The 27,722-nt window shown below is 38.8% G+C and overlaps 1 protein-coding gene across 2 annotated transcripts in view; it reads right to left on the bottom strand.

Annotated features, from left to right (window-relative positions):
• The window catches only part of casq1b (calsequestrin 1b), a 35,616-nt gene extending 9,875 nt beyond the window's left edge, over nucleotides 1–25,741 (bottom strand). The window contains exons 1-2 of one of the 2 annotated variants that reach the window (XM_079257930.1): nucleotides 25,346–25,741; nucleotides 1,080–1,112 (exon numbers count right to left, since the gene is read on the bottom strand). In XM_079257930.1, coding sequence (XP_079114056.1) covers nucleotides 1,080–1,112; nucleotides 25,346–25,582 — 270 coding nt within the window. In that variant the 5' untranslated portion in view covers nucleotides 25,583–25,741. The remainder of the gene's footprint in view (nucleotides 1–1,079; nucleotides 1,113–25,345) is intronic. The other variant, XM_079257931.1, reaches the window with a different exon arrangement.
• Between the last annotated feature and the right edge of the window lie 1,981 nt (nucleotides 25,742–27,722).

The following is a 27,722-nucleotide window of genomic DNA, read 5'->3' as shown; positions in this document are numbered from 1 at the left end:
GTGGTTCCTAACCAGGATTAAAAAGTAAAATAAAGTAAAAGATGGAGCTACAATAAATGGAGCATTTCATCTCTCTTGTGGTAACCTTGACTGTCTTGCAGCATTGAATGAATTAAACATGTCTGAGAAACACCACAGAGCAGATGATCATAATATAGTAAGACTAAACGTTTTAATTTACTTTTGGCTTCATTAAAGTACAGGACTCCACCAGAACACAACTTCATGGTGAGAATCTCACTAATCAAAAGCATAAAACCAAGCATGGTTTCAGCCCAAGGTAGTGCATTGGGGGGTAATCCAGGATGGCTTTTTAATAGTTGCATTTTGGGGTTTCTCAAGGAAAATAGGTCTGGAGCCGTTGTTCCATTGGATGTATTGCCTAAAAGCCATGTCAACGTAAAGGTCACATGGAGCGATTATGTGGACAGTGAAGCTGATATTTCTATTTAGATACGTAAAGGACAAAGGGACTCAAAGATCTGTCTCAGATGTCTATATTTCTGAAGAGCTAAGACAAAATAAAAAGTTTTGACTGCTATGAAATATGGACCGTTGTAGGAAAAGCGATACTATATGACCGTTTAAGTGTATCAAAATGTTCATAGATTAAATTATAATCATCTTAAGTAGTTCTTTTTTAACAGAGTCTCCTATTAAAGCCTCACCAATGGGAATGTCCAAACTCAGACAATTTCTTATTAAATGATTTGGGTGAATTTATACTCACAGCGAAGGTGGCATGATTGAGTAGATGATTGTGGGGATGGATGGACATGTTAGAAATGGATTAAAAATATTAAATATATTTTTTTTCATACAACATACACTTACTTTTCTTTTCACAAATGGAACTTAATGTGGCACAGCCCAAGCTGCTGCTGTTACTGGACTTTGAAAGCAGTTCAGTCTTCATTGGTCTGCCATGTGGGTTCTTACTTCGAGTAATTTCATTTCTTTTTTAACTAAACTGCAGTCAAGGAGTGAAAGAAGTGGAACAATTAGTAGATTCTGCGTCAGCAGGAGAATCTGTATTTCACAGCCCAGCTCTGAAACACAAGCAGCATACCTCAACATACCTGAAAGACATTTGCTGCTACACTTGTGACCAACTGCAAGAAGAGGCAACGCTTTAGAGAAAAGCACAAATGTCACTGCCTCCGAGTTTCAGAGGAGGCAAAATAGGATCACATTTAAAATAAGCTCCATATGGGTCAGCACTACCTGAGAACCTCATATACAAATAGTCATGTCAGCAGTAAAACCATTCAAATATCCACAAAATGTGCATTCAAACAATAACACACATCATTGAGAATTTTCATTTATACATTTGGGGACTGGAGATTCAGCTACCATTAAGGTATCTTGGTGATTTTTGTCATTATAATCAAGATCATACTAAGATAATTTGAATAAAAAATAAATGTAATGAAATCTGTGTTTGGGTGATGATTTCTTTGTTGTGATAACTTGGCAATAAATCTCACACCGTTGGAAAGCCTGTTTACCATTTATGTGGAAAATTGGGATGAGCAGCAGAGTTGAGTGTGTGAGTTGCGCCCAATACAAATTTGCCAAATCTTCTCCACCAATGCCAAACAGCTGATTCTGCTATTGGCTCTTGTTTTGACTAACGGGTATTGTTAACTATTAGGGTATCTTCACATCAGGATGGTTTGCTAAGAATAGTCTGCTTGGACTCGATTCAGTTTGGGTGGGGGTGGCAACAGTATTTTGTGACCGATATTGTGTTCACATTGCAGTTCTCAAAAAAGTCAGACCATTTAAAACGCATGTTTCATCTCCACCAGAGGCAAGAAAATATGCAGCTGCATCTGATCGTGGTGGTCTGGATGATCAGATTTCTGACCATGAACTACTTGTGTGTGTAGGTTTTGATTGTGTTTACCCGCGATGCGAGTAAAGATTGTGAACTTTGTTCCGTAGACCACTTCCTGAATTTGGTCTGCTTGAAACAAAATGGGACCTTTGTAGGTGGACCGAGTCCGAGTCTTTGATCCAAATCAGAATTCATGTCGCGCATTCACATTTCCCCAAACTGTATCCGAGCAAGCCAACTAGGATTTGAATCAACATGGCTGATGTAAATGTGCCCTCAAAGTGCCTGACTGGAGCCTGCCAGCTAGTGTTGTGATAGCTTTTGGCGGAGGTAGAGTGATTGTGTGGGGTTGCACCTGGCTAACTGGAAAACCAAGGATTTTCATAATTGGAAGCAATCTCAATGCAGTGAGATGTTGCAAGATTAGATTCTGTTGTCACTGATAATCCCATATCTTTACATGGGGCCAAACACTGTCCTCCAAGTTGATCACACCCAACCCTAGTAAGCAGGGTTTATGGAGTATAGCCCTAAAATTTGGGCGTGGACAAGATGGAATGGTCTCCTTGCAGTCCTCTGTTCATCATCTTTAAACACTCGTGGGATAAGTTTGGGCTTGATGTTTGTGAAATGAAAGGCCCATTCATGCTATGTGCTAAAGATCGACAAGGAGCCTTCTGTCCATCTTATGCATTCTTTATGTGCGGAATTTGGAATGTCTTCATGGTTCTTGTAGATATACCCCGACGCAAAAAGCGTAGTAGTATCACTGAAAACTTTGGAGACAGTGTCAGTGAGTATAGCTAACCAACACCCAGAGAATGAAAAGTAAGAAGTTGTAAGGCATTTAATATCCAGACCACCTTCCTACAGTTGATTTGGATCATGATGGTGTTCTCGCCCACAGTTGCATTGTTTGCTTTTGTCTAAAATTTGATGTCCCAACAGTGAAGATTAACTCTGAACTCTGTACTGCCCTCTGGTGGATGTGCTGCTAAACAAGCATGGTATTTGTAATGGGAATTTATGGCCTTAACACAACTCTATTCATGAGTTTCACTGACATCACAGTTTTGCTTCAGACACCATCTTCAGGACCTAGCGCCATTAACTGTTCGCATATCTCTGCTAGAGAAAAAGAACTCTATTTTTATTGTTATTTTAGAGTTTAATCTATGTCTTTTATCATCTGAATTGCCAAGTCCTCTGAAATCTGCCCAACATTTACCTAATGTATCTTTTGCCGAAAATAATATTTATATCATTTACAATCCATCCCCCTACACAGGCAAATCCCCTTTTTTAGGTTTACAGTTAAAAAAAATAACATGGGAAAGACAGGCAAAAAATGGAAGCTTCCTGGCCAAAACAGGGGGCTTGACAGGTATGATTATAATTTATGTCAAAACATCCTTGTAATCTAATAATAATATCTGGCACTGGATGAATCTAGATGGTGTATTCTCAGATGATTCTTGGTATTCTCAAGACCGTCATAAAGATGGCGCCATTGAAATACAGCGACGTCACATGAAAACCATTAATAGGCTGATTGCAGCTGTGGCACAGGTGGTAGAGTGAGACGTCCAATGGCAGAAAGCTGACAGTTGGAATCCCGCTTTCTTTCTTTTTTAGCCCTTTGTTCACCAGTAGCTGTCAGAAAGTGCTTTATCAATAAAGCTGGCTTGGCTTTCTGGGTCAATCTGTTGTGTTTCCTTGGGCAGTCGGACACTTCACTGCTTTGCTTCCAGTAACAGCTGGTGTATAAATATATATGAACGTTTCAGTTATGATCACAGAGGCCGCTGGTAGGGAGTGGCTGTTTCCACCAGTCTGCCCTACGGCAGCTGTGGCTCCAAATGTATACACATCACCAAGTATGAATGAGGAATGAATAAATCAATTGGAATGCCTTAAAAGCCACTATATTATTATTATTATTATTATTATTATTATTATTATTATTATTATTATTATTATTATTATTATTAAATGCTGGTTGAAGAACGAGATGTTATCCAACAGCAGTGTGACAACGCAAATAACGATCACAAAGAGAGGTGCCATGCTGCTATAGCTGTGTATGGTTCTTCCGCATACCATTCAGGTTAAAACTTTAAATTTGCTAGTATTTGTCTAATTTCTTTTCAATTATCAAATTAATGCAAGATATAGCTAGATTTTTTATGAGCCCAACCCACATTCCCAACTTTGCTGCTCATCCCATTAAAGGATTGTCCTCACAAATGTGGCTCCAGTGAAACAGTCTTTCCAAGATTTAATGTAAAGGAGCATAATTACAATAAAGAATCAACCAAATACAAGAGCTGGGTCTGTAACTATGAGCAAAACAGTCCTGTGGTCCTGAGCTGCCAACAAAATTATGTTTCCCAACACATATCATGCCTTTATGTTCACACATGTGACAGAAAAAAATGGCTTGTGTACAAAACATTTCACAAAATACAAGACAGAAAAAAATATATAAAAACATAGGAAAACAGAAAACATTACACATCCAAACATCATAGAGAGCTCAATTATAAAACTGAGAACATAACATTTCACACCAAAACTGAAAACAATTTCATTTAAGAACCCAGAACAGGCTATTTTCAACGTGAAGTACAAAAAGTCAAATGTCATTTTAGTTTTTTTGTGTCTACCCTCAGTTGCTTGGAGAACTCACAATTTATGATCCCACACTAGAAAAAAAGTAACACTGCTGAGATTTGTGTTGTGACCTTTTGCTTTGTACTTCAGAGCCACCAAAAGAGAACCCATGATCACTCAATATGGCATCCATCCATTTTCTTAACCACTTGTTCCATCGCAGGGAAGTTGGAAACCCCGATGGCAGCAATCATTGGGCAAAAGGCAGGGTACAACAGTCCATCACAGAGAGACTCCTAAGGACCATTTAGAGCAGTGGTTCCCAAACTGGGGGGCTTATCACAGGGAAGGCGCGGCAAGGCTAAATAAAACTTGGGCGTTTTTGGCACTGGACAAATTTGTAAAAGTAATGATAGGAAATTATGATAAATGAACAAGAAAGACTTCAAGTAATAAAAAAAGAACAAACTATCATGAAGCATGTCTGTCCCTGCTTGACCAGAAATAGTAACAATCAATGGTGGGTACTAATGAGAATGCAGTTTTTGTGTGTACCAAAATATTATCTAATCTAATAAAGTATGAAGCCAAACAAGTGACAACACCACATGGGGACTTTTCATCCTGCAGGTTACTTTAGAAATAAACTATCCAACTATCATATAGAGCAAAGTTGTTTGACTAAAGCAGTATCGTCTCACAGAAAACGCCACTCACCTGAAGTAGTTTGCAGAGATTCCTGGTTTAAAATGTTTCACGCTGAAGCAGAAGATTGGATCATAATACTGACACAGTTTTAGTTATAGTTACCTACAATACAGCCAGTAAAACTAAAGACGCATTTCTTAGTATGTTTCTTTGGTTCATGAGACTGGAGGGGGGCTCGACATTATTGTCGTCAATGAAAAGGGGCCCTGCAGAAAAAGTTTGGAAACCACTTATTTAGAGTAACCAGTTAACCTAACATGCATGTCTTTGGATGGTGGGAGGAAACCAGAGTACCAGGAGAGAATCCACGCATACACGCAGAGAACATGTAAACTCCACCATTTGAACCTCCCCCAAACCAAGGCTTGAGCCTCCTCCTTGCTGTGAGGCCACAGCACTAACCACTACGCCACCGTGCAGCCGCTCAAGGGGACAAAAGAACTCAAATGATTTACACTTTAGAGTGTCGTGTGCACGACCACATTTTTCAACAGCCGTCTGAAAGCAGAAACAAATATCAGTGAAAAGCCACCATACACCAACATGTTGCTTCGGAAACCTGATGTAACCCTGCAGAAGTGGCAGTTATTACCAACCATGCTTTGAAGAGAAGAACTGACATGACAACAGCAGATGCCAGACTAACTATTCCTAAAAGGTCATCCGTATTTACAGCGCAGTTAGCAGCGCTATTCAGGAGAGAGGTGAAGCTGTGGGAGGAAGTCAGGGAGTCCTGCAGCTATAGAAATGAGAGTGTGAAGGACACAAAAAGAGTGCAGGTTTTGCAGATAATTGGAAGAAGACACCAAACACTCAGGTTAACACACATGCCATCAATCATCCTCATGATTTCACACTCGGTCTTCTTTTCCTCCCCTCTCTTACACTCCCCATTAAGACTCCCCTTTACTCGCTCCCATCTGTTCCCTTGCTATCCCCCGACCCATCCAGAAGTGTGAGTGTGCACAGCCAAGTGAGAGGTCAGCAGTGTAATTGCTTGGCTCGGTCTCCCAGTGCCCAGTCACTCTCACCCAATGCCCAGTCACTGTCAGCTTGTCAGGTGACCAAGCTGAGAGCAGGGTATCATGGTGAGTTGTCAAAAACGTGTTCTGGCGTGCTGTGCTTGGCTGGGGCACCAAAATCATCAGCTGGGAGAGAGCAAAGTGTTTAACGCTGTAGTGCCATGGGGATCTGCATTTACTGTTTCAATATTACCAGATATTCTGTAACAACAGAGTATGTTATATATATAAAATATTCTAAATGGTAGTCGTCCTCAGTGCTAGCATTTCTGAATTATTATCTTTGGTGCTATTAAGAAAAAATGAAAATATTTCTGTTGTTTCTGAGATGCTGATAACTAGTTTCCTCACAAAAGGCAGCTGGAATGGCCGAGATAGTTAAAAATAACTGTGTTAAATAATTTATTGTGATACATCTGCTATTATCCTTAACATTAAATGATACTCTAATACAATATGATGCAAACCACAGATGCTTAAGTAGAGTCACACCTCATATAAACACTGCAGGAAGGGGCCACTTTGTGCCTTTTGTAATCATGGCTGTGCTTCTTTTGCCTGTACACTGTAAAACAAAAAGTGTATTAAAAAAAAAAAAAAAAAGGTAAATACTGTAATGTAAAAAAAAAAACAAAAAAAACGTCCAATATAAACACTAATCAACTTTCTCATGGGATCTTGTTTTAGTTAGTTTTTTATGTTGAATGAAATACCTTAACAAAAATTTGATTTTATTCAGGCTGCTTATTTGTGTGAAACTATATACACAGAGATTTGAATTTATCAGTTTCACTCCTGTTTTGTATTTTAATCATGACCACAAGGAACTATGACCATTTAGAAAATATATATTAAAAGTCTCTAAGGGACATAGAATTATATTTCATCTTTAAAAATGGACATTTTGAGGTGTTTGTTTTTTTTAGCAGTTACAGGTTTTTTGTGTTATGGCACAAATTTGCATTCTGTTTCAAAAATGTCAGTGGTATGTTCCTATATTCCAAAACTACAGGGGAAATTGTGAATAATAAAGAAAAAGTGGTAATGTCATTTATTAAGTGTAGCTTTTATTGACTTTTAGACCTACTTCTCCAGTTTTTCCCTGTGCTTTGAACTGGCAAAGCAGACAACTGAAAGTCTGGCAAGTTACATATAAAAGATGCAGACTTCTCTTTGATTAAACTAAATTAAATGCATAATTTAGGAATTATATGGATCTATACCACTGTTTATTGAGTTTCTATTTACCTGCAGTATGAACCATCTTTCTTTCAGGTTTTATGACTGTTGCAGTACATTTCTAGATGTAATCCTGCTTAATATAAATAATTTTTAAAAAAACAGCAATAATAACAAACCTCCTTCTTGGCAATGAAAAAGTACAACCCCTATGCTAATTTTCATACATTTGAGCAAGATATAATTGAATCAGCTCACCCCAAGTCTGACTTTCATAATTGGTAGATACAAAACTGCATAAAAAATAATTAAGAATTGAAATAAGTTTTATTACCTCTTGGCTGAACCAAGCACCCAAAAGTGGTTGTTTTTATTTAAACTTGATTAAATAATATAAATATAAATATGAGTCTGATCCAGGGAAGCATGCCTAAAGTTTTTGTCTAAAGATGTATTCTTCAGTTATACACAGATAGATTTGCTTGTATTTCAGAAAACTTGAACGGGACACACTGAATTCAATATATGGTATAAAAGTTATATTACCATATTTTAACACTGCACATGGACTTGTGCCAGCTTTTAATGGGAATAGTGTATTACAGGAGTACTTGAGCAGCTGCTATAAGTATGAAGTGCTCATAAGTAGCTGTTGTCTTTTTTGCCAGTCTGTTTGGAACCATGGAGGAATGCTAACAAGCTAGCTAGCTAAGCTAACAGCTTCTCTAAACAGTACTTCACTTATCTCCACTTCAGAGAAATAAAAAAATTACATTTTTGAAAGAATTTTCAATATATACACCACCAGTCAAAAGTTTGGACACACTTTCCCATTAAGGCCAATGGGGAAGTGTGTCCAAACTGGTACTGTATATTGTTTTTAAGTGATTATTTTTAAATAAAGCTAAAAAATCAAGTTGCTGTGTACAGTTAATTGATGAAATACTTTAATGTTGCATGTAGTTTCCAGTTGTGAATTATAGCTATGTTTCTATTTTGGATCGAGACTGAATATCTAAAAAATCTTCACTGATAATTTATCCCTGATTACTGTTGATTATCTTAGTGGGGACTTTCAGCGATGACAAACCTGCAGATCTAGTAGAATTAAATAGTTGACTTGTCTTTGTTGAGCTGCATTCAAAACTTTGTTTTAGTTTTAAAATTACCTTCAAATAAAGAAAGAATTTTCAGACTTCTTGCCCCACCCATTTGTTTTTAGCATGTTTTTCAGTGTGAAAGTGATGATTCACACATTTGTGTGTGTGTGTCACCTTGTGATGTAAGTCACTCAGGGATAACCCAAGGGACGCAAACAAGCAAACCGCTATCATCTCTTAAAAGGCACAGTACTTCGTGCAAGGAGTTTAAATATTCAGACATACAAAAGTACACAAATGCACTTGTGGTAAAATGTGATGTATCATTTATGCACACGTGTACTTTACTGGTGGAGTGTTCGTTTTCTTTTTTTGTGCAGATTTTAAGATTTTTTTTATTTTCATTTTCTAAGAAAACAACTGGTTTTGTTTCTATATGTTACATAAATAAGTGTTCTTATGGCTTTTTTTTTTTTTTTTTTTAAATATACATTGAACAAGAATAAGACTAAGTCCCTAACAGATTAAATGAGTCACACAGTGAATCTTGTCACAAAGTAATGTTCTTACTTGGAAAACTGTCATCCAGACACAAAGATATGTTACTCTGATACTTTCCATCTACCGAAACCTGGCATCCAAACTCCCTAAATATAAGTCGGTGGCGTCTGAAACCCAATCCAGAGAGACCCCACCCCACTACAATCGAAGTACATTTCCCTCACACCCCTATGTCAGACACTTTAGAAGTTCCTTTTGTCCTAAATGGACAAAACAAAAGGAGACTATTCAACATTAGGGCACGATTGCAAAATGACTCATACTTCAGTTTTTACAATATGCCTTTGAATTTGTGTCTAATAGGAAATGGTTCACAGCATGCAAGGAAAGCAAATGTCACTGTAACAAAAGGACATTTCAAGCAGTAAAAATGAGAAAAGCAGGAAGCTTTTCCATCTTCCAGTGTAAGCAGGTTTTTTTGGGATCTGTGTAAAATTAGTTTATCTGTTTCTCCCCCTTTAAGCTAGATTGTAAATTAGTAATGGCTGCTGTAACACATCACAGCCATCTACGCCAGGCTGTTACATAACACTGAGCCAGGGTATCATGAAAGATTCAGACACAACAGCACAGAAAACACTCCAACTTGCCAGAAGCCAGAGAGATTGTTTAAAAGGAGACAGTCCAGGATTTTTGCAGAGAAAAGATTTTCTCTCTCGTTTTACAAGGTGAGTTTTGGTTCTTTTCAAAGGAAAATATTTTTCAGGTGGTTTGAATGTTACTTTTCAGCATGTTCTGAGGGGAGATGTGAAAAAATGAGGAGAAAGTTTTTCAAAAAGCTCACAGGCACACTGGATTATTCACAACAACTAACTGAATACAAAGCTGCCTGGGACCATCTGTGACCAGCTCACTTATTAATGTAGCTCATTGCAGTCTAATTGTCACACAGCAATCTCATCTTATGAATTCACAATCCCTCTTGCATTTGTCCGACCTGCAGGTGGTCAGGGCGCGATGTATTATTTGACTGAGATTATTTAAACAATACGATGGATTTATATGTAAGAAAACTTTCAGAGAAGAACAGAGATGTTCAGACTGCTGTTATTCCAAATGAGACCATTTTTCGAATATGATGCCAGAGTTGCACATACAATTAGCGAGAACTAAAGTAAACACTGAAGCCACACGATGCAGTCTAGCACAGTATTATTTTTCTTTTTTCTTTCTTATTTTTTGTGGGGATGACTGATATTTTACTTATTAGGTGCATCTTCAATGAGCTCACAATTCAATTTCATGATGCATCACTAAGTATTAAAATTAAAAAAAATTACTAAGTTGTGACAATATGTTATCAAAGATGGTTAAGCATCCTTCTACTGGCAAGATTTCTTGCTGTGAAGCAGCAAGTTTTCTCCACTTCAGTCTTTCGGACTCATTCGATGCCAGAGTTACATCTATTGTATGTATTTCACAGGCTGCTTTGAACACACAACATCGCTGACTCAGCAAAGAATTACAAGATAAAAAGAGAGAAAGTGACAAAACATCAGTCATGGTAAGATCGTCTTTTGTTGGCTGGAGAAAGGTCAGGTAGGATGCAAGATGGATGCTGAATTAAATGTCGATAGGCAGCACGGGACGGGGAAAATGGCAAAAGTTCTGTAGTGTGTCTTTAAGATGTTTTTCATTTTCTTGATAAGACAAAATTTACTTGTAAGCTTTCTAGTAAATTTGTAAATAAACACAGAGTTCATTGATGGACAAAGTTGTTTGATCTCTTTAATCCGTTTGCACATCCTAACTGCTAGCTTGTCAATGGCATTTTCCATAGACATTAGCCTTAAGCTAATTGACTGGTTTTTATACATGATACATTACACACTGATGTCAACACCTCAGTCAGGTGATAGTTTCGCCTTTATTCTGAAGTCTTGTGAGAGTTGCCAACTTTGTGCTTATTGTATGGAAAGTTCTCGCCTTGCTGGCATCCAGCGCAGCCAGTGAGAGACTTTCCTGCTGCTGGTTATGTGATTTAGGAACAGATAACACGGCTGAACCCAGCGATGATTTCTTCAAACTTATCAGTCAGTGGGCTTTGGACTTAAGTAGCTATAAATTAATATAACATTACAAACACAAACAAGTAAACCGTCTCGTCTCTGTTGTTGACGTGACAAATAGCTGTTTCTGTCCACCCTGAGTGGATACTGTCTGCAGTGGAAAATGGATTATGGAAGAGAATAACTGAAAGCATCATAAGCTGATTTAGGCTTTATCCTTGTGAGGATACCTTTACTTCGTGACTGATGTGTATTTAGGGAGCATTACAATAACAGAAATATTTCTAAATCAAATTTGTGATCCCGTGGGAGACACCAGAGCAGTTTGAACCCTTAGAACTATATTTGTTCAGCATATCTGCCAATCTGTTGAGGATGGATGACCAAAAAGCTAAAGGCCAGTCCACTTCTTGGCAAAGGTTAATGTACCAGTGCTCTTTATTCCTGCCCAACTATTACTGGAATGGTTTGGCTTTCAAAGGCACAAAATTCATATTTGAATTTTTCATGGTGCACTCTGATCTCCCCTATTTCCTTGACATTTTTCACCCATGAATAAATAATGAGCCATTCCCTGATACAGATAAGAGAGAAGAGAGAAACATTAAAGAACGTTCAAGGGGAAATGAAAGGAAATGTTAAGGACAAGGGAGAGTACAACAGGGCCATTTATAAACCATTATATACAGGATGGAAAGTACAAACACATATTTTCCATGTTATGTATATAGGTTGTCACCCACACGTATGTTGGTGATGCCCAATGCCTTCCTTTACTAGTGAAAGCCCAGGCTGGATACGCATTTCTCCCTCCAGCATAATTCAAGCAAACCAGCCTGTCAGCCACGGCGGTGAAAGCGAAGGGAAAACTCGGTTATGTTTTAGCCCGAAATGAAAACCAAACAGGAGGATGTGTCAACAACAAAATGGCTGAAGTGAGAGAAACATCAAGCATCTCTTGCTGGTTAATAAAGATCAGAGAAAGCACTTCCACCTGGCGCCCTGCGATGGACTGGCAAGCTGTCCAGGGTGTACCCTGTTTGACTAAACAATTGCTGTGGAGAAATTTTCTTGGTTTGTAAGATAATGCTCTTACTGAGTTTAAGAAATCACTGTTATCGGTATATCCTATGATGCTGTTTGTCAAAATGTCAGGAAGCAGCCTTCAAACCTCTAAAAAAAAGAAGGTATTCATTGGCTACAGTTACATGAAGTTTGCAAATTCTGAATTAATATTTAGGAATTAAATAATTCTGAATGTATTCTCCTTCACCTTCACTTAATTCCACTTTCGATTGGCGGGTTGGGAAGGGCTCTGATTGGACAGAGGACTTACTTGACGCACTGACGTGTACAGGAAATAAGCCAGGCTCATAGTGTCATTGAACCATGCATTCCTTTAACTGTCTGCTGTGATTAAATTATAAGTATCTTAACAGAAATAAAAACAGTTTCCATTCAAGAGAAAAGCCATGATACCCTTCCCACAATTGATGCTGTCTCATCTACAGAGAAAGTGTCTGTCCTGTTCAGCTCTCTGAGTTAACCAGTACAACGCTTCATCTACACCAGGGGTAGTCCAAGTCCAGTCCTCGAGATCTACCATCCTGCAACTTTTAGATGCAAAACCTGTCCAGCACAGTTGAGTCAAATATCTGAATTCCTCTTCTACATGTCATCCAGCTCTGCAGAGGCCTGCTGATGAGCCACTTATTTGATTCAGGTGTGTTAGAGAAGGGTTGCACCTAAAAACAGCAGGATGGTAGACCTCAAGGACCGGACTTGGGCACCCCTGATCTACACTTTCAGCTTTTATTTTAGAGCTCATCCCAACCAGGTTTTTAAAGGACATTTTTTCCTGAACTGAAACATCTGAACTGGATTGGATCAATGTGACAAAATATGTCCCTAAATCTTTTAAGACTGCCGTGATCAAACCTTCACACAAAAATCTAAACCAGCAAAACATTCATTCACCAGCAATGCCAACACTGGGGGCAAGGAGTTGAAATGTCTTTCCTAGTGTCTTGTTTTGTCTTTTTTGCAGACGTGCAGGAATGATCAGGACAAACGGGACGTGCTAAGTTAACTCGTTTCATTAACTTGTACATTAGCAGCCACGTACACAGCAGACGGGTATTCGCTTCATACAGGTCCCATGCCACAGGGAACCATAGACTGTATATAGAGATGGACGTAGCCTCCATGACGTCACCCATAGGTTTCTGAAGAGCTAAATTGAAGCTCGGTGGACGGTTCCTACCATCGTCATCTTGGCAGGGGCATACATGTCGTCTCACCCGGAAAACACGAATATGGGCAAAGAGCTGAGAGGGGCACTGTGAGCGTAATGGTGGATGATTGACATCGAGCGAACTCCGAGCTTTCTGTAGCTAAGAGCTAACCGAGCTAATGGATGTAAGCGGGCTAAAGCTAAGTCACGTTGTTAAATGGCTAAAAACCGCGTTGTTCTACATTCTTCTGACTTGAAGCATGAGATCGGTACCTGTCAATCAAAAGGACACGCCCCTAAATATGCTGAACTTCAAGATTAAATTACTTTTAAATGGGGGAGTTCGAAAAAAATTCACTCTCCCCACAGTTGTCATGAAGGTAAACCTGACCTATTAAACCTAAAATGGATTTTTGAATCAGTGCTGTAAACATGTTTATTTCTGCTGTGAAGTTGGTCTTTTTAACATGGGAGTCTATGGGGATTTGTTCTGTTTTGCAGCCCCTAGTGGATGAAGGGGGAACTGCAGTTTTATGTACTTCCGCATAGGCTTCACTTTTAACCGCCAGAGGCTACGTCCATCTTTCTTATACAGTCTATGCAGGGAACCAATCCGCATTTACAAACAAACTGTGGTGCATTGAGGTGCAATAGGATAAACATATTCAGATTATTACATATAGGTCGACATTTTTGACCGGGGGAGCAGGATTTGGACTATGAGTCTTCCAGTTGTTGGACAACATGCTTTACCTCCTGAACCACTGCCAATTCCATAGCTGCAGTAAGATTTTGCAGATGCAAAGCTTGTAGATATGCTGGCTTGTTAGACAGAAATCCCCTCCCCCTCCGCAACAGGTACAAATGCTTTTGTTCCTGGTTAATTAAAGGTATGCTCCTCACAGCTTGGTCCACAGCTGTCCTTCCTCACCAATAATCTTCTTTCACCAACCAAGACAGAAGAATTTGTTATGAAAATTCAAATTATCATTAATAATACCACCAACCACTTCAGTTTTATTTTACAAATGAGAAAAGTAGGATTTTCAGCTCTTCTACAAAAGCAGTCCATCATATTCACCTTGTACTAAATGTCCCTCCTGCATAAACTAATTCAATCAGCAGCTGAGCAACATATTTCACTGCATATCCTCAGATCATGTATATTACTTACCTCAAAGATGCACAGTCGCATCTGTGACTAACAGGCTTCCATTTTAGAAAGCACAAAAAGGAAAGACAAGGGGTTACATTTCAGATTGTTTGGTACATCTTAAAAAGACCCGTCTTATGCGGTTCATGCTGTGACAGTACATCAGGTAGCAAAATATATGGTTTCAATAGCAGCTGAGTCTCTTTACAGTCAACAGGCCAACACTTCTTTTATCAATCCTGAAGTCCAAACAACAGCTGGGTTTCACTGCAGAACAAAATATACCAGCTGGAATCCCAGTCTGGCTGAAACAAACATGAGATGACGCCAGAGAAGGACACTTTCTCTCAACAGCACTCCTGTCACATCTAATGTCTTATCTGATGGATTAGTTCTTAATTCAATGCTTTAATGATTCATTTAATGCTAATTGGGAGATTTAGGAGCAAAAGTAGGAGGGGATTTGTTGCGATGTCACTGCATGCCACAATTTATAAGCCCCCAGTGGCAGGAATGGTTACTTTTAGACAGGTTTTTAAGGATGAAAAATGTCCCTTTTTTGTCTTTGTATAATAACTTTTAGCTACATGTGAAAACAACTTTGATTTTTGTCAAATAGTGATTGAATATCAGGCTCTTACAGCAACTACCGAAGGAATCTTCTGGAGGAAATGAAAAATATCACTGCAGGAAAGAAGCTTGAAGCATAAAAAGACATATAAAGTGCAATTCATACGACGAAGAGCCTGTCGAGACTTGTTCAGAAATACAATCCAACTTGTACAGTCTGAGCACTGGTTTTCATCTGCTGCAGAGTAATTTACTGTCAACTGAGATTTAGGCTTTTGTTCCCGGATCTGGCAGCGATTTCTGAACGTTTTCATACAGCCCTGGTTAATTTAACCAGCAGAAATGATGGGATCTTTTAACCCTTTGATGCAACGTGTCCACAATGGACACCTATTTAAAGGATGTTTTCTCGTTTATTCATAACTGATGATGCTATAATTGCAATTTTGCTACATGGACATTAAAAGAGTCACCCAACACACTGCCACTCACTGAAGGGTAAAGAAAAATAGTATAAAATGTCATTTATATACACATATATGTAATTACCAACTTTACCTTGGTGATAAACCAGACAAGACAATTTTTACAGAGTATTTCTATTTTATAATTATGACAATATGTTATTTTATAAATATTTCTATAGAATAGATAAAATAAACTAAATAAAAAGTCAATATTAAAGACAAAGAAAAGTGTCGGAACATGTCTGTTGGAGTGAAATATTGCACGTGAAAAAAATGTGGCATTTTTTAATCAAAGGGTTAACCGTGTTTATTTTATTTTATTTCATTTTATTAATTGTTTTTCGGTGTTGTTGAAAAGTCGACACACATACACTACCAGCCAAAAGTCTGGACACAGTTAAACCTCATAGGAAAGCGTGTATTGTATGTAAACTGCATCATGAATGGAGCTGCTAAAAGATAATTGACGAAAACAAAGACATTTTCTCTTTTTACGTACTAAATAAATAAACAAATAAATATTGGTATCAACACACAGCAAAAGAAAATGTCAGACATTTTCCAGAATTTTTCAGTAGCAACTTAACATTAGCTGCTTTTTTTTTTTTTTTTTTTTTTTTGTCTCGCTCTATAATTATCTTCCTCTAGCATAAAGAACGCCAGCATGTCATTTATTGTTCTAGTGAAAGAGCGAGCCAGCAGTCAGTTTGAATAATGGTTACCACGGAGACGGTCTGACCTATTGTCGGATATCTCACCAGACGGAAGAAGATTAGATGTGACAAAGAGGAAGCTTCCTCCAAACCAAGATTTCCTGCACATTACTGAACCATGTTTTTACCTGCCCTGCGTCAACCTTCACTATGTTGCCCCAATTAATCATTAACATGAGTTCATGTGACGTGTGGAAAAAGATAACAGCCTTTTGTTGTATTTTCCTGTAGTTCTTATCTTACAGGAAGAGCAGTATAATTGCTATTTTATTTTATCTTTAAACGTTTTACCCATATAATTAAAACGTAGAATTCTTCTTGTTTTTACATTGACTAGTTGCATTAGAATCCAGATTTACATAAATTTGAGGGTCTGTAGTCACAGTGGATGTGTCCATCTTTAGAGTCAAACAAATATTTCACCAAACTGTGAGGGAGTCCATCTAGTAGCTGTCAAGGGGTTTTAACAAATGCAAATGAAAGGTTTTAGCATTCAGGTGAAGGCCAAAAAAGAACCTTTTATTTCTGGATAAATCACGAAATGCAGTAGTAGTCATATGGAGCTGAAATATTTCAGTCTGGATTTCTAGCGTTACAACTTTTCAACCTTATCAATGAATTAGCAATAAGGAATTATCAGCCAAATGAGTAAAACATCTGAAAGTTTTACCATGGATATAATGTCCTGTTGGTGTTTGCACCATCTTTTCTATACAGAACACAACGCCAGTCTTGGCATATCTCAGATATAATGGATTTTTTATTTTACTATTTTTATGTACTGCTGCTTTCTCTCATTTGTCTTTAATGTAATCTTTTTTATGTAAATTGTTTTATAATGTAAAGCACTTTGTATTGTTTTTAAGCACAAAAAGTGATATACAAATAAAGTTTGATTTGATTTACTTAATTTGAATATAATTTACAAATCGATTTAAATTTAATTAATTTAATCAACAAGAACTGACAAGAAGGTAAATTTTGTTGGTTTGCAGAAAAATAAATTACTTTGTAATTATACGTGACATGTTATCTGTATGGTTATAAAAAATTAAAGATATTTATAACCATGTAGTTATAAGATATAGAAAAGAAATTGACCATCTTTATTTATCCACCACACCACTTGTGAAAATATTTAACAATAGTTGTTGTTTTTGTGATTTATATTGTGATTGACTGGTGTATTCTGACATTCACTGGGAAAGTAAGCTGTGACTGGCTCCAGCTTCTTATGCATGAACGGGGTAAATGTATGGAAAATTAATGAGTGAATAAATATAACTTATCATTTCATCTGTATCGAGATCTGAAAAAATCAGAAGTATTGATAAGCCAGCAAATAACTAAAACTACTTTAAACCAACCTTAATTGACAGAAGGGTTATATTAGACGTACTCTGTAGCTTTGTCAAAACCAACTTAAGAGTTTAATTTACATACAAATCAAAGTGACCCAATAACTTCCTTCTTTCTGTTTTCCCAGTTTACTGGATAGTGTACAGGTTCCATAGCAACAATGTGTGTGTGCGTATAGGAGGGATGACATGTTGGTAAGAAAAGGGATGGCAAGTGAAAGATCAGTGCAACTCGAGCAATGAGGTGTGCTCTCGTTGATGAATCTGTGCATTTACAGTATGTGACGTGCCATAGGTCAGAGTTCAAAAGAACCCTCTTTCTCTCCAGAGAGACATTCATTACCAAGACGCCTCACCAGTTTTTGGATATAGTTGTTCATTTTGTACTGTGCATGTATTTATTCCTGCTTCCTGCTTTTAATATTTGCTCTGAGCTGGAGTGATGAGAAATGTACTTTTAGCCAACGAGCCACAGACGAGGTGGGGCATTGTCATCATAAAACCAGCTGATCAGGACTGGATTATTACCTCTATCTTGCTTCCCTTGAAAGGAAAAGAACTACACTTTTCTGGCATATTTTTGGCCAATTTCTCAGATTTTAGTTGGATTTGAACGATATCCCCATTACCAGGGAGAGCATATTAGGAAGATACAGTATGAGGAAAATTTTAGGAAACATTTGTGATAGTTTAAGACTCCAGCACTGGGCAGGTAAATAAAACTTTAGCATCAAGCTCTTTTGAGCATGCATTATAGCTTAAAGGGGTGCTATTATGGTATTTGGAGTTTTCTGAGCTTTCTACAGTGTTACAGTGTTGAATCCTCATCAGACATGTGAACGGCACTGTTTTTTATCACCTAAACACATGTTTGAGTTTGAGTTTGAGTTCCAACACGCTCTCTGTTCGGTTTCCATGGCAACGAAAAACGCGTCGTTTTTTTCTACTTTGAAATCCTTGTGACATCCCGGGGGATAAGGTTCGGTGATTGGTTACCTTCTACTGGTTAACAAGGGCATGTACAAATACATCAGGCGGGTGGAAAACGTGGGATAAAGTTATTTCCAACGATGGCTGGTGAGTTTACCAAAGAGAGACATCCTGCTGCATTCGTTGCTGTGGGTTGCTGTTTTCCACTTCGTTTTCAGGGTCTGATTCAGGTTCCAACATGTAGGGCTGTATGCTATGTGTTGACATGGTATTTTGTTTTTTTTTTATTGAGTTCATATTAGCCTAATCCTTCTGTTTATAAGATGTTACAATGACGGCGAAAGCAGGTGCGGTGCGCGCTACCGATGTAGTGCAGTGGTGGGAGGCGGGGCTTAATGCGGAAGAGTCTCAGTCCACTCGTTTTGCCCGCAGGCTGATCTGGCAGCCTACGGAGAGGGTCGGTCTGAACTAAATAAAGCGATTTGTGGCAATAACTCGATCAATCCCAGCCGTTCTGGTCTCAGAAATAAAAATAAATTAGCCTGAAATGCACATAATAGTTCCACTTTAATGTACCCCACAAACTAGAATTGTATTAATGTTAAAGTTGCTTGTTTACACAGAAATATACTCAATGTAGTTCAATGCTGCAGCCTTGAGGGAGACACAATTGTTATCTAAATGGCTGGTTCCAAGCCCGGATAAATGCAAAGAGCTGCATCAAGAAGGGTATCCAGCTTGAAATATGTACAAGCGTGCAAATAAGGCTTCTGTATTGGTTCAGTGGTTGGAAACCAACGATTCACTGTGGCGACTCTGGGGAAGAAGCCGCCTGGGAACCATGCTCTGTGTACTTCACTTACTGGAGCCAGAAGTCACTGTTTTAATGATATAATCTTGAATCGGTAAGATTTCCTTTCAGCTTTTTATACAGTAAAACTGTATAAAAGAAAAGAAAACAAAAAAGGTCAAAAGAAAAGCAACATCTTCCCTGTGTTAGCTAAACACAGATACTACTTTATTACAACTACAATTTACACTCAGTGTTGCAAAATTTAACCAGTGTTTGCAACCAGTGGCCACTATGCAGCCTGTCGGCAACCGTCACACACAGGATTATTTTTCACAGACTAAGATGACTCCAGCTGTGGTCAAAGGTGAAACGCCGGACATATTTTAGATGTGACAGGGTAACGCTTCCCAGCACATGAGGGGAGAGTGCTGAGTTTGTGTTTAGCAGAGCTAATATGAGTATGTTTGACCTGTGTTTGTTTTAAAAGAAGGACTATTGGAAGGACTTGCTGTCACGATTTATATCGTACATATCTATTTACACAGACATATAAAGTCTGAGTAAAACAAGTTAAGATATTTTATTGAAAACAAGCTTTTAAAAAGTCATTAACTGACTAAAGTGGGTGAGTAAAAGCAGTTCCACCTGTTGCACTTATAGCCCAGAATGCTAGAATGCATTAGCCTCGCATTAGCTAGCTAACTTCTTCATCAAAGTAAAGCCTTGTTGCCTGGATGATATAATTTTCTGAACTCTTGTCTTTTTGAATTGCAGTGAAACAACACAAATGTTTGTGAAGAGCCATGTTTAAATGTTTAACCACCTCAGGTCACAAAAGCTAAGCTGATAGCACATTACTGTAGACCTATGGCAACACACCTACTGAGACAAGCAACGTTTTACGGTAAATGGACTCAGCTTTCTGCAATAAGAGCTCAGATTCATCATCAACACCTCCTTCGTCATCCTCATGGTACTGTAGTCTGGTTGCTACAGTCCGAAAACATGCCTGCTAAGTCCAGTTGTTTCTTTCTGAATTGTATGGACTGTGTCCAACAATGCTGAACATGATTAATTAGGTATGGTAATTGGGTGAATCTACTGACTACAAGGACTTGGAAGCCAAATAGTTCCAGGGAATCCATGTAGTAACTAAATAGTAGAGCGCTCATGTGATAACTACACACCTTCGCGAGCTATTTCTGTTCAAATTCACACCATCAACAGTAAGGCTGAGCTGCTGTAATACACGGACAGTTGCCGGTGATAAATATAAGACAGAAATGAGGATCTTAAATATATACGGTGTTCTTAATATTAATACAGTCCCAAGCAGCTTTTTGCTTGATTAACGGTGTTGTTAATTTCAGAGCGTCACTCTTGCTTTTTGTATATTGTAATTTGAGCTCTTCATTTTTCTTTGTGTTGCTACATACGAGTCTCAGCCTCTCAGTTTGTAATAGGCAAACACCTAAGTTTTTCTTCACGTTATTAAGCTACACAGAATCCAAAAAAATTGCACATTCATTCATTCTTTATCCTAACCACTTGATCCAAAGAAGCGTCGCGGGGAAACTGGAACCTTTCCCAGCAGTCTTCGGGCAAAAGGCAGGGCACACCCTGGACAGCTCGTCAGTCCATCGTAGGGCCCAATGTGCATAATACCTTTAAATTCTCGAGGCAAAGTCACAAAAGCTCCTTTAACAGCTTGGAGTTGTCATGTACTGAGAGTCTGCTGCTACAGTTTCTAGTGAAAGCTATAGTTTCTCCATATTGTGAAACTCAGAGCAGCTGTTAAAACAGCATTTTGTTAATGGTTGTTACTGGGACTTTTTCATGTGTTCAGTCTTGTTTTTATCTTTTGTTATTTTTTTCCAAAGTCATATTCTATAGTGTTTAAGAGCATTTGGTATTTTGCAGTAAACAGCAGTCAGGGTACTCCAAGTGCGTTTCCATTACACCTGGAATTGCACAACAACTAAATATCGCAATAAAAACCCAAAATGGACCACCTGCATTTCGAAAAAAGTCTCAAATATTGCAAAAGAAAGTTTTTAAGCTCTCATGAGGTGTTTTTTCTTGACGTTTTGATGAAGAAACACATTGGAAAAGTGCAATGGAAACACGACCCCCATTGGCAGGGTCATGACCAGTTCATTTCCGGTAAAGATGGCGTGGTATTGGATAAACAACAGCATATTTCAGAGTTTCAGAAAAGAAAATGACTGAAAAAAGCTTTGAAAAGTCGTAGGAAATTCTCCACAGCAAGTAGAAACCCCCAAAATAATGCTACGTGGCTAGCTTGCATAAGCTGCAATTTTTGCAAAATCTTGCGAGAATAATTAGATTTTACGAGACTTGAGGCTAATGCACTAAACACTGTTCAATAGAAAACCTCACAAATTGGAATTGTTGTTTGTCAAAGCTTCCAAATATCCCTTTTATTCTGGAAAAAAAATGTAATGGAAATGCATCTTATGTTTGGAGCATCCAGTAGTTTCAAACAAACAAGCTAAAACCAAAAATGGTGCCACAAAATAGCAGATTTTACACCATCTAAAATGTCCCAAACTTGAAAAGTTTTAACATTGGTTGAAATGAAAGTTGAACTGTAGGCTTTTACAACTGTGCATGTATGATACATATAAGGATTGAGTCCATGTAACCAATATGATGTTGCTAAATGGACAGTTTTTAACTATGGATCGTATTGCAGCAGGACATTACTGAAACTGGAGGAATTTTATGATCTTCCACTCTACACAGTGAGGAAGCTGGGCATGTTTGAATGAACACAGAGGTGCTTTTTAGACCATTTAGGTGAAATTACATTATTTGTCATCGCACACCTGGTGATATCACAGCACACTCGTGGTCGAAAAACACTGATCTAAACAGCTTCTGACTGCTGCAAGTGCGACACAAAAAAAAGACAAAGTTTCTGTGGTGTAGACACATAAATATAATTATCTGCTTTACTGTTATAAGAATCATAAAGAGGAACAATAATTTATTTAAACAAATTTCAGTTTTGATCTTGCTCTTTTCCTGAACTGAGTATCTAAGAGGAAATGGTGGTTTCGGAATGAAACAAGGCCGTCTATTCTAAATATATCTCACAGTTTCAGCATGAACGTCATAGAATTTACGGAAATAGGTTATTGTCCTTGCTCAAATTAAAAATACAGACCATAAAAATATTAAACATTGGTAAAAGATCAACACAGATGATAGATTCGTCATGGTGACGTAGAGCCTGAGATTCAAACAAAGCTAATGTCGCTCTGTGTCCCTAAGCTCTGGACTTTAATAATTCATGCGTTCAGATTTACAGGTGGTAATGACCAGCTATTTTAAGCTCCCCCCCGCCTACCCCGAGCAACTCAAGTGCTGTTTCTGATTGGATGAATGGCCACAGCTGGCTGGCAGTCATGAAGAGTAACAGTACAGCAGGAATTGCTCCTGTAAATACTGCTCGCTCGCTCTCTCTCTCTCTCTCTCTCTCTCTTTCAAGCCAAGTAGCGCCGCTTGGCAGCGCTGATAAGAAATTGATCAGTTCCAGTGATTTGGGTGTGTAAATAATGGTTTAGGACTTCAATCTGTGCACCAAGGGGTATGTAGTAATGCAAAACAGAGTGTGCAGCTAGAGAAAGGTGCTGCAGTTGAAATATGGCCTTTAATTCTCTTACTGTCCCACAAGAGCTTTTAGCCTCTTGCTTAGCATGCAGTGGCATCCCGAGCTATTTACAGAGGTGACTTATGCAGGCTAACGTAAGGTACACTGTGCCTCTGTAAGAGGACACCGCTGCTCTGACAGGCAAGAGGGGTTGTTGGTGAATATAGTGGCTGACGGCAGGGCCCAGGTGCATCAATTGTTGGCTGTTTGGTGAAGAGGGCTTTAGATTTATTCATCTCGTAAAAGAGTTTCGATCGCTTCATATTCCTGAGCTGTTGTCTGCTGAGCAGCATCTCTGGAGTAATATTAGACAGAGTGCCTGTCTCAAAGCGTCAGAACAATAGTCGCTGATTGAGAAATGCTTTAAGAGCTACAGCCTCATTTCCATTTCGGTCCCTGTTGCGTTTACAGTTGTGTCTTCTTACCTGGAAGCTCGTTCGAGGTATCTAATTTCCATGTTGTCATGCTGCTTTACGTTTAGGATGAGATCACTTTCAGATCTCATGTCTGTGTTTGACATAAACTTTGATTTTGTTCTTTATTTTCAGTAAAACTGATTTTCTTGTCAGTGTGCTTTGGTTTACAAGAACAATGTGACTGGTGTGAAGTGTATCCAGCAAAAGGATGCAGATCGGTTGGTTAGCAACCAACCACACATCTATGCTAATGGTATCTTTAAGGACCAGCAGGGTAAATAAACCTTGAAACTCATATACAAGCACATAACCCATACACCCTGGATATGATTCTGTAGTAAGTTGACTTTTTTTAAAGGTACAGGAACAATTTAATCTATAAAATAGTATTCATCAGCTGATCATACCTACTGGTCATGGTAAAAGATGGGGTTTAAAGTTTTTGAGGTGAAGTGTTTCCATGACAGTTAGCTGGACTAAAATTGGTGTAGCCTGGATTTCTCAAAGTTTAACATTTGAATAATACAACTGAATTTCAAAACCAAGCTGATCACTCACTGCACGTGATCACTAGAAGAAGCCTTCAGATACCACTATACCCACAAAAAACTGAAAGCATCTAACTGGCAAAAGAAAAAAAACCTACTGCAAGGGTCACCAGCTCTGGTCCTCCTGAGATACCATCTTGCAGGTTTTAATGTTTCCCTGCTGCAACACATCTGACCCATATCAATGGCTCATTCAAGGTGCAGAAGATGACAACAAATTGTAACAGAACCTTTTCATTTGACTAGAGAGACGCCAAAACCTGCAGGTTGGTAGCCCATGAGGACCAGAGTTGGAGACCACTGGTGCACTGCATATGTGAATGGTTATGAGATGTAGTCGAATTCACTGCTTGGTGTGAACATAATTTAACACCAGCTCAATTGTTAAGTTGCTATTGACATTATATGTCGACCAGAAAAGATCCAATCCTAGGTGGAAAGGGGTTTCATTGTCCTCTACAGTGGAGTTGTAAATACCTCACTCAATAAACCGCTTGTGACTGGTGGATGAGAAAATGAAATATATTCATTTTAATGGCTTGTAGTTGTAATTATAGCCAAACTAAAATTAATTAAATAAATTATTTTAAGTGCACAGAGAGGCTGACTTGTCCTCAAATTGATCCTCTGTGTTGGGTCAAGCCATCAGTAAAAACACTATTATAAACTTTCTCTTCAGTTCTTCATTTCTTTGACCAATCATTATTTTTTGATAATAAGATAAGATGATGCTAAAATAAAATAAATTAGAAATAAGCAACTAACATTGTTTTATAGGGTCTAATCTACTGCTGAGATTTATTACTTCGTGGTAACAGAGTTCAAGAATGCAACACCTCCGGGATAAAAACATTTTTCAGTCTGTGTGATCTTGTTTTTAAAGTCCGGAAGCGTCTGAAGGCAACAGTTCAAAGAGATGGTGACCAAGGTGGGTGGGGTCTCTGAGGGTACTGGAATGGAAAAATGTATGACTAAAAAGGGAAATTTATTCTCATGAAAAAGATTATGAATAAGTTTAAATCTGCTGCAGAAATTGGGCATGCTTTTTGAAAAGTTGAACAAATAAAGGTTTCTACAAACTCTTGGTTTCTATATCTTCTCATCACTCCATTCTACTGTCCCCCGACAGCCTCTAATCTGCCTGCTTAGCAACAGCATCTATCCACTCATATCTGACAAGATGCCAATGCCTCGAAGGTTTACAATCGCTCATTTCTTGCTCTACTGACAAAACTTCACCTGTGTTCGCTTTCTCCTTTTTTGGCCCATAACCCCACCAGCAAGGTCCAAAACAGCCACAGTTGAATCAAGGAACAACAATCTGAAGTCAAGTTCTTCCCTTTCTTCCCTTTCCTGATCCCCTCTCCTCCTAGTTAAACTCTTTCCTATCCATCCATCCATCCAGCCATGCATCCATCCATCCATCCATTGTCCAACTGCAGCATAGACCCACCTCCAAAGCCAGCTCTTCTATCTGTAACTGCTTCATGGTACCGCGGTTCCCATCCACATTTTTGTGGTAGTAGATTACCATCACGTCATACTTCTTCATGATGGACTTGTAGTTCTTGGTGGTGAGCGTATGGACGCGATCTCTGCCATCATACTCGGGGATCTCCAAGCCCTTCTCCCCCCAGGACAGGGTTCCCAAAGAGAGGAAAACCCCTAAAAACACCCAACCCCACTTCATGGTTATTGTCTCCTGGTAGCTGCAGTGAACACCTCCTCTCAAACCCTGTTAATGGCAGAAAAAAAGGGGCTTAAAGTTAGACTTGAAAGGTAAGATTTTTTCCCCTAACGCAGGATGATGGCCAGCAGGGAGAGTTAGGAGAGTTGGTCCACTTTGCTGTCCCCACCGGGGAGAGAAGAACAGGTCTGACATTGACACCACGGCTTTAAAAAGCGATTCACGTGGTTTTGCTGACATCACCGACCAACGAAGGGAGGTGGGAGCCATGTTGGGGGCACTCATCAACAAGTCATGCAGTTGCCAAAAATGTTGGCATGTAAGTGGGGGGGGGGGGGGGAGCACTACTGAGCAACGGTCAGAAAAATAGCATGGGGGGCAGTAGGACCACCTGTTTGAAGTGATGGCTATGAAAAGGGACTGTGGTTGTGTTTGGAGAGCTGCTGCTATAAGCTCCGTGTCTTGGAGGACTGAGGGCACGGATGGATGGATGGATGGGTGGATGGATGGATGGATGGATGGATGGGTGGGTGGGAGAATGGATGATGGATGGATGGATGGATGGATGGATGGATGGATGGGTGGATGGATGGATGGATGGATGGATGGATGGATGGATGGGTGGGTGGGAGAATGGATGATGGATGGATGGATGGATGGATGGATGGATGGGAGTGGGCAGAAAGAAGAGTTTCAAAATACCATTCCCACATTGAGCTTAGCAGAAGAACTGGACTCCAGCTAAATATATAAGGTCGCTGCAAGACAACAAGCGGTAGATGCAGAGAGTTGGGGGGGAAACGGTCCCTTTATTTGACCTGTATCTCATCCAAAGCAAAGCCTAAAATGATTTCTGATTTCTAAAACTCAGTGTGATATTCTTGTTGTACAAGTTCATGTGGCACGAATTAAATAAAACACTCATTTCAGGAGAAAATTTACATTTATTTTCCATTTTAATTTGTATACTTTTGTGTTTGTGCATCTATTTCAGAAGGAACTCCATGAAACGATAAAGCATACCTCCATCTTTGTTTGATGAGGAACTTGTCCTGATGCTAGACATTTCAAACTACCATTTTCAAAGCATGACATTTGCTTTAAGGATTTTTTTTTTTTAATTGATGCTTAAAAGTTGGCCTTTGCAGCACAATTATTCTCACAGCAAACCTGTAAAAGATAGCTCACTTCAACGCAGATCTGCCGCACCGGATAACCACTGTATTATAATAAAAATTAAGCATATTTTCATTTGAAATGTCATAACATCATTTTTTAAGGTCTTTTATCAACCTGTCAACGATTCTGACTTCACTGAAGACAGATTTTACACTACTGTTTGCAGTGGATGACAGCTGTGCATTGTCATGTTGTCATGCTTCTGCGGAGTTATTAAGCATGCAAGAGGAATTTATTTAATCCTGAGGAGGGAACAGACAGATAAAAGACAGAGATGTAACAGAGGAGTAGTACAGAGACATTTAGAGACAGTGTGTGACCGTGTTAGCTATTAGTTTGCAAAGAGAAAGGGGAGAGGGTGACTATTAATAACGGTATGAAATCTGATCGGCCTTCTCGCCATGCCAGCATGGTGGTTAAGTCAGCGTGTGCTGATTTAGATGCCAGTGAAGGCTGCGGGGGTGCTGGGTACCGCTACACAGATGGGGCATCAGAACTGTGTGAGTTTTCAGATGTACTGGCTTTGCAGCATGTAAAAGCTTGGAGACTCCGCAGGAGGTTCAGTGTAAAGAGAGTATTATGAACTACCAATGTCACAGTTTGATCCTATTACTTCAATGAAATGTGGTTGTTACGTTTCACTGCCAACACTATTAGGACAGCTTTTACTCTCTTTCCTCTTCTCTTTTGCCACTTTTGTAGTAGAGCTAAGGATGGACTTTCACACTTTTCAGGGCCATACCACTGAGAATTGCTCAAAGGTGTGTGTGTGTGTGTGTGTGTGTGTGTGTGTGTGTGTGTGTGTGTGTGTGGAGGAGGGGATGAGGGAAAATACTGCGCAGCACTTTAGAACCATTAAAGTAATAAAAGCTCTTTGACGGTACAGTCCATTTGCCATTTTTACTGTTTACCCATAAACACAAGCAGTTTGCTAATAACCTATAAGTCCATCAATTTACTGCCA

This window comes from Telmatherina bonti (genome assembly GCF_933228915.1).
Source record: "Telmatherina bonti genome assembly, chromosome: 18".
Lineage (NCBI taxonomy): Eukaryota > Metazoa > Chordata > Actinopteri > Atheriniformes > Telmatherinidae > Telmatherina > Telmatherina bonti.
The sequence above is the reverse complement of the archived record's forward strand: the minus strand, read 5'-3'. Positions and strand labels throughout refer to the sequence as shown.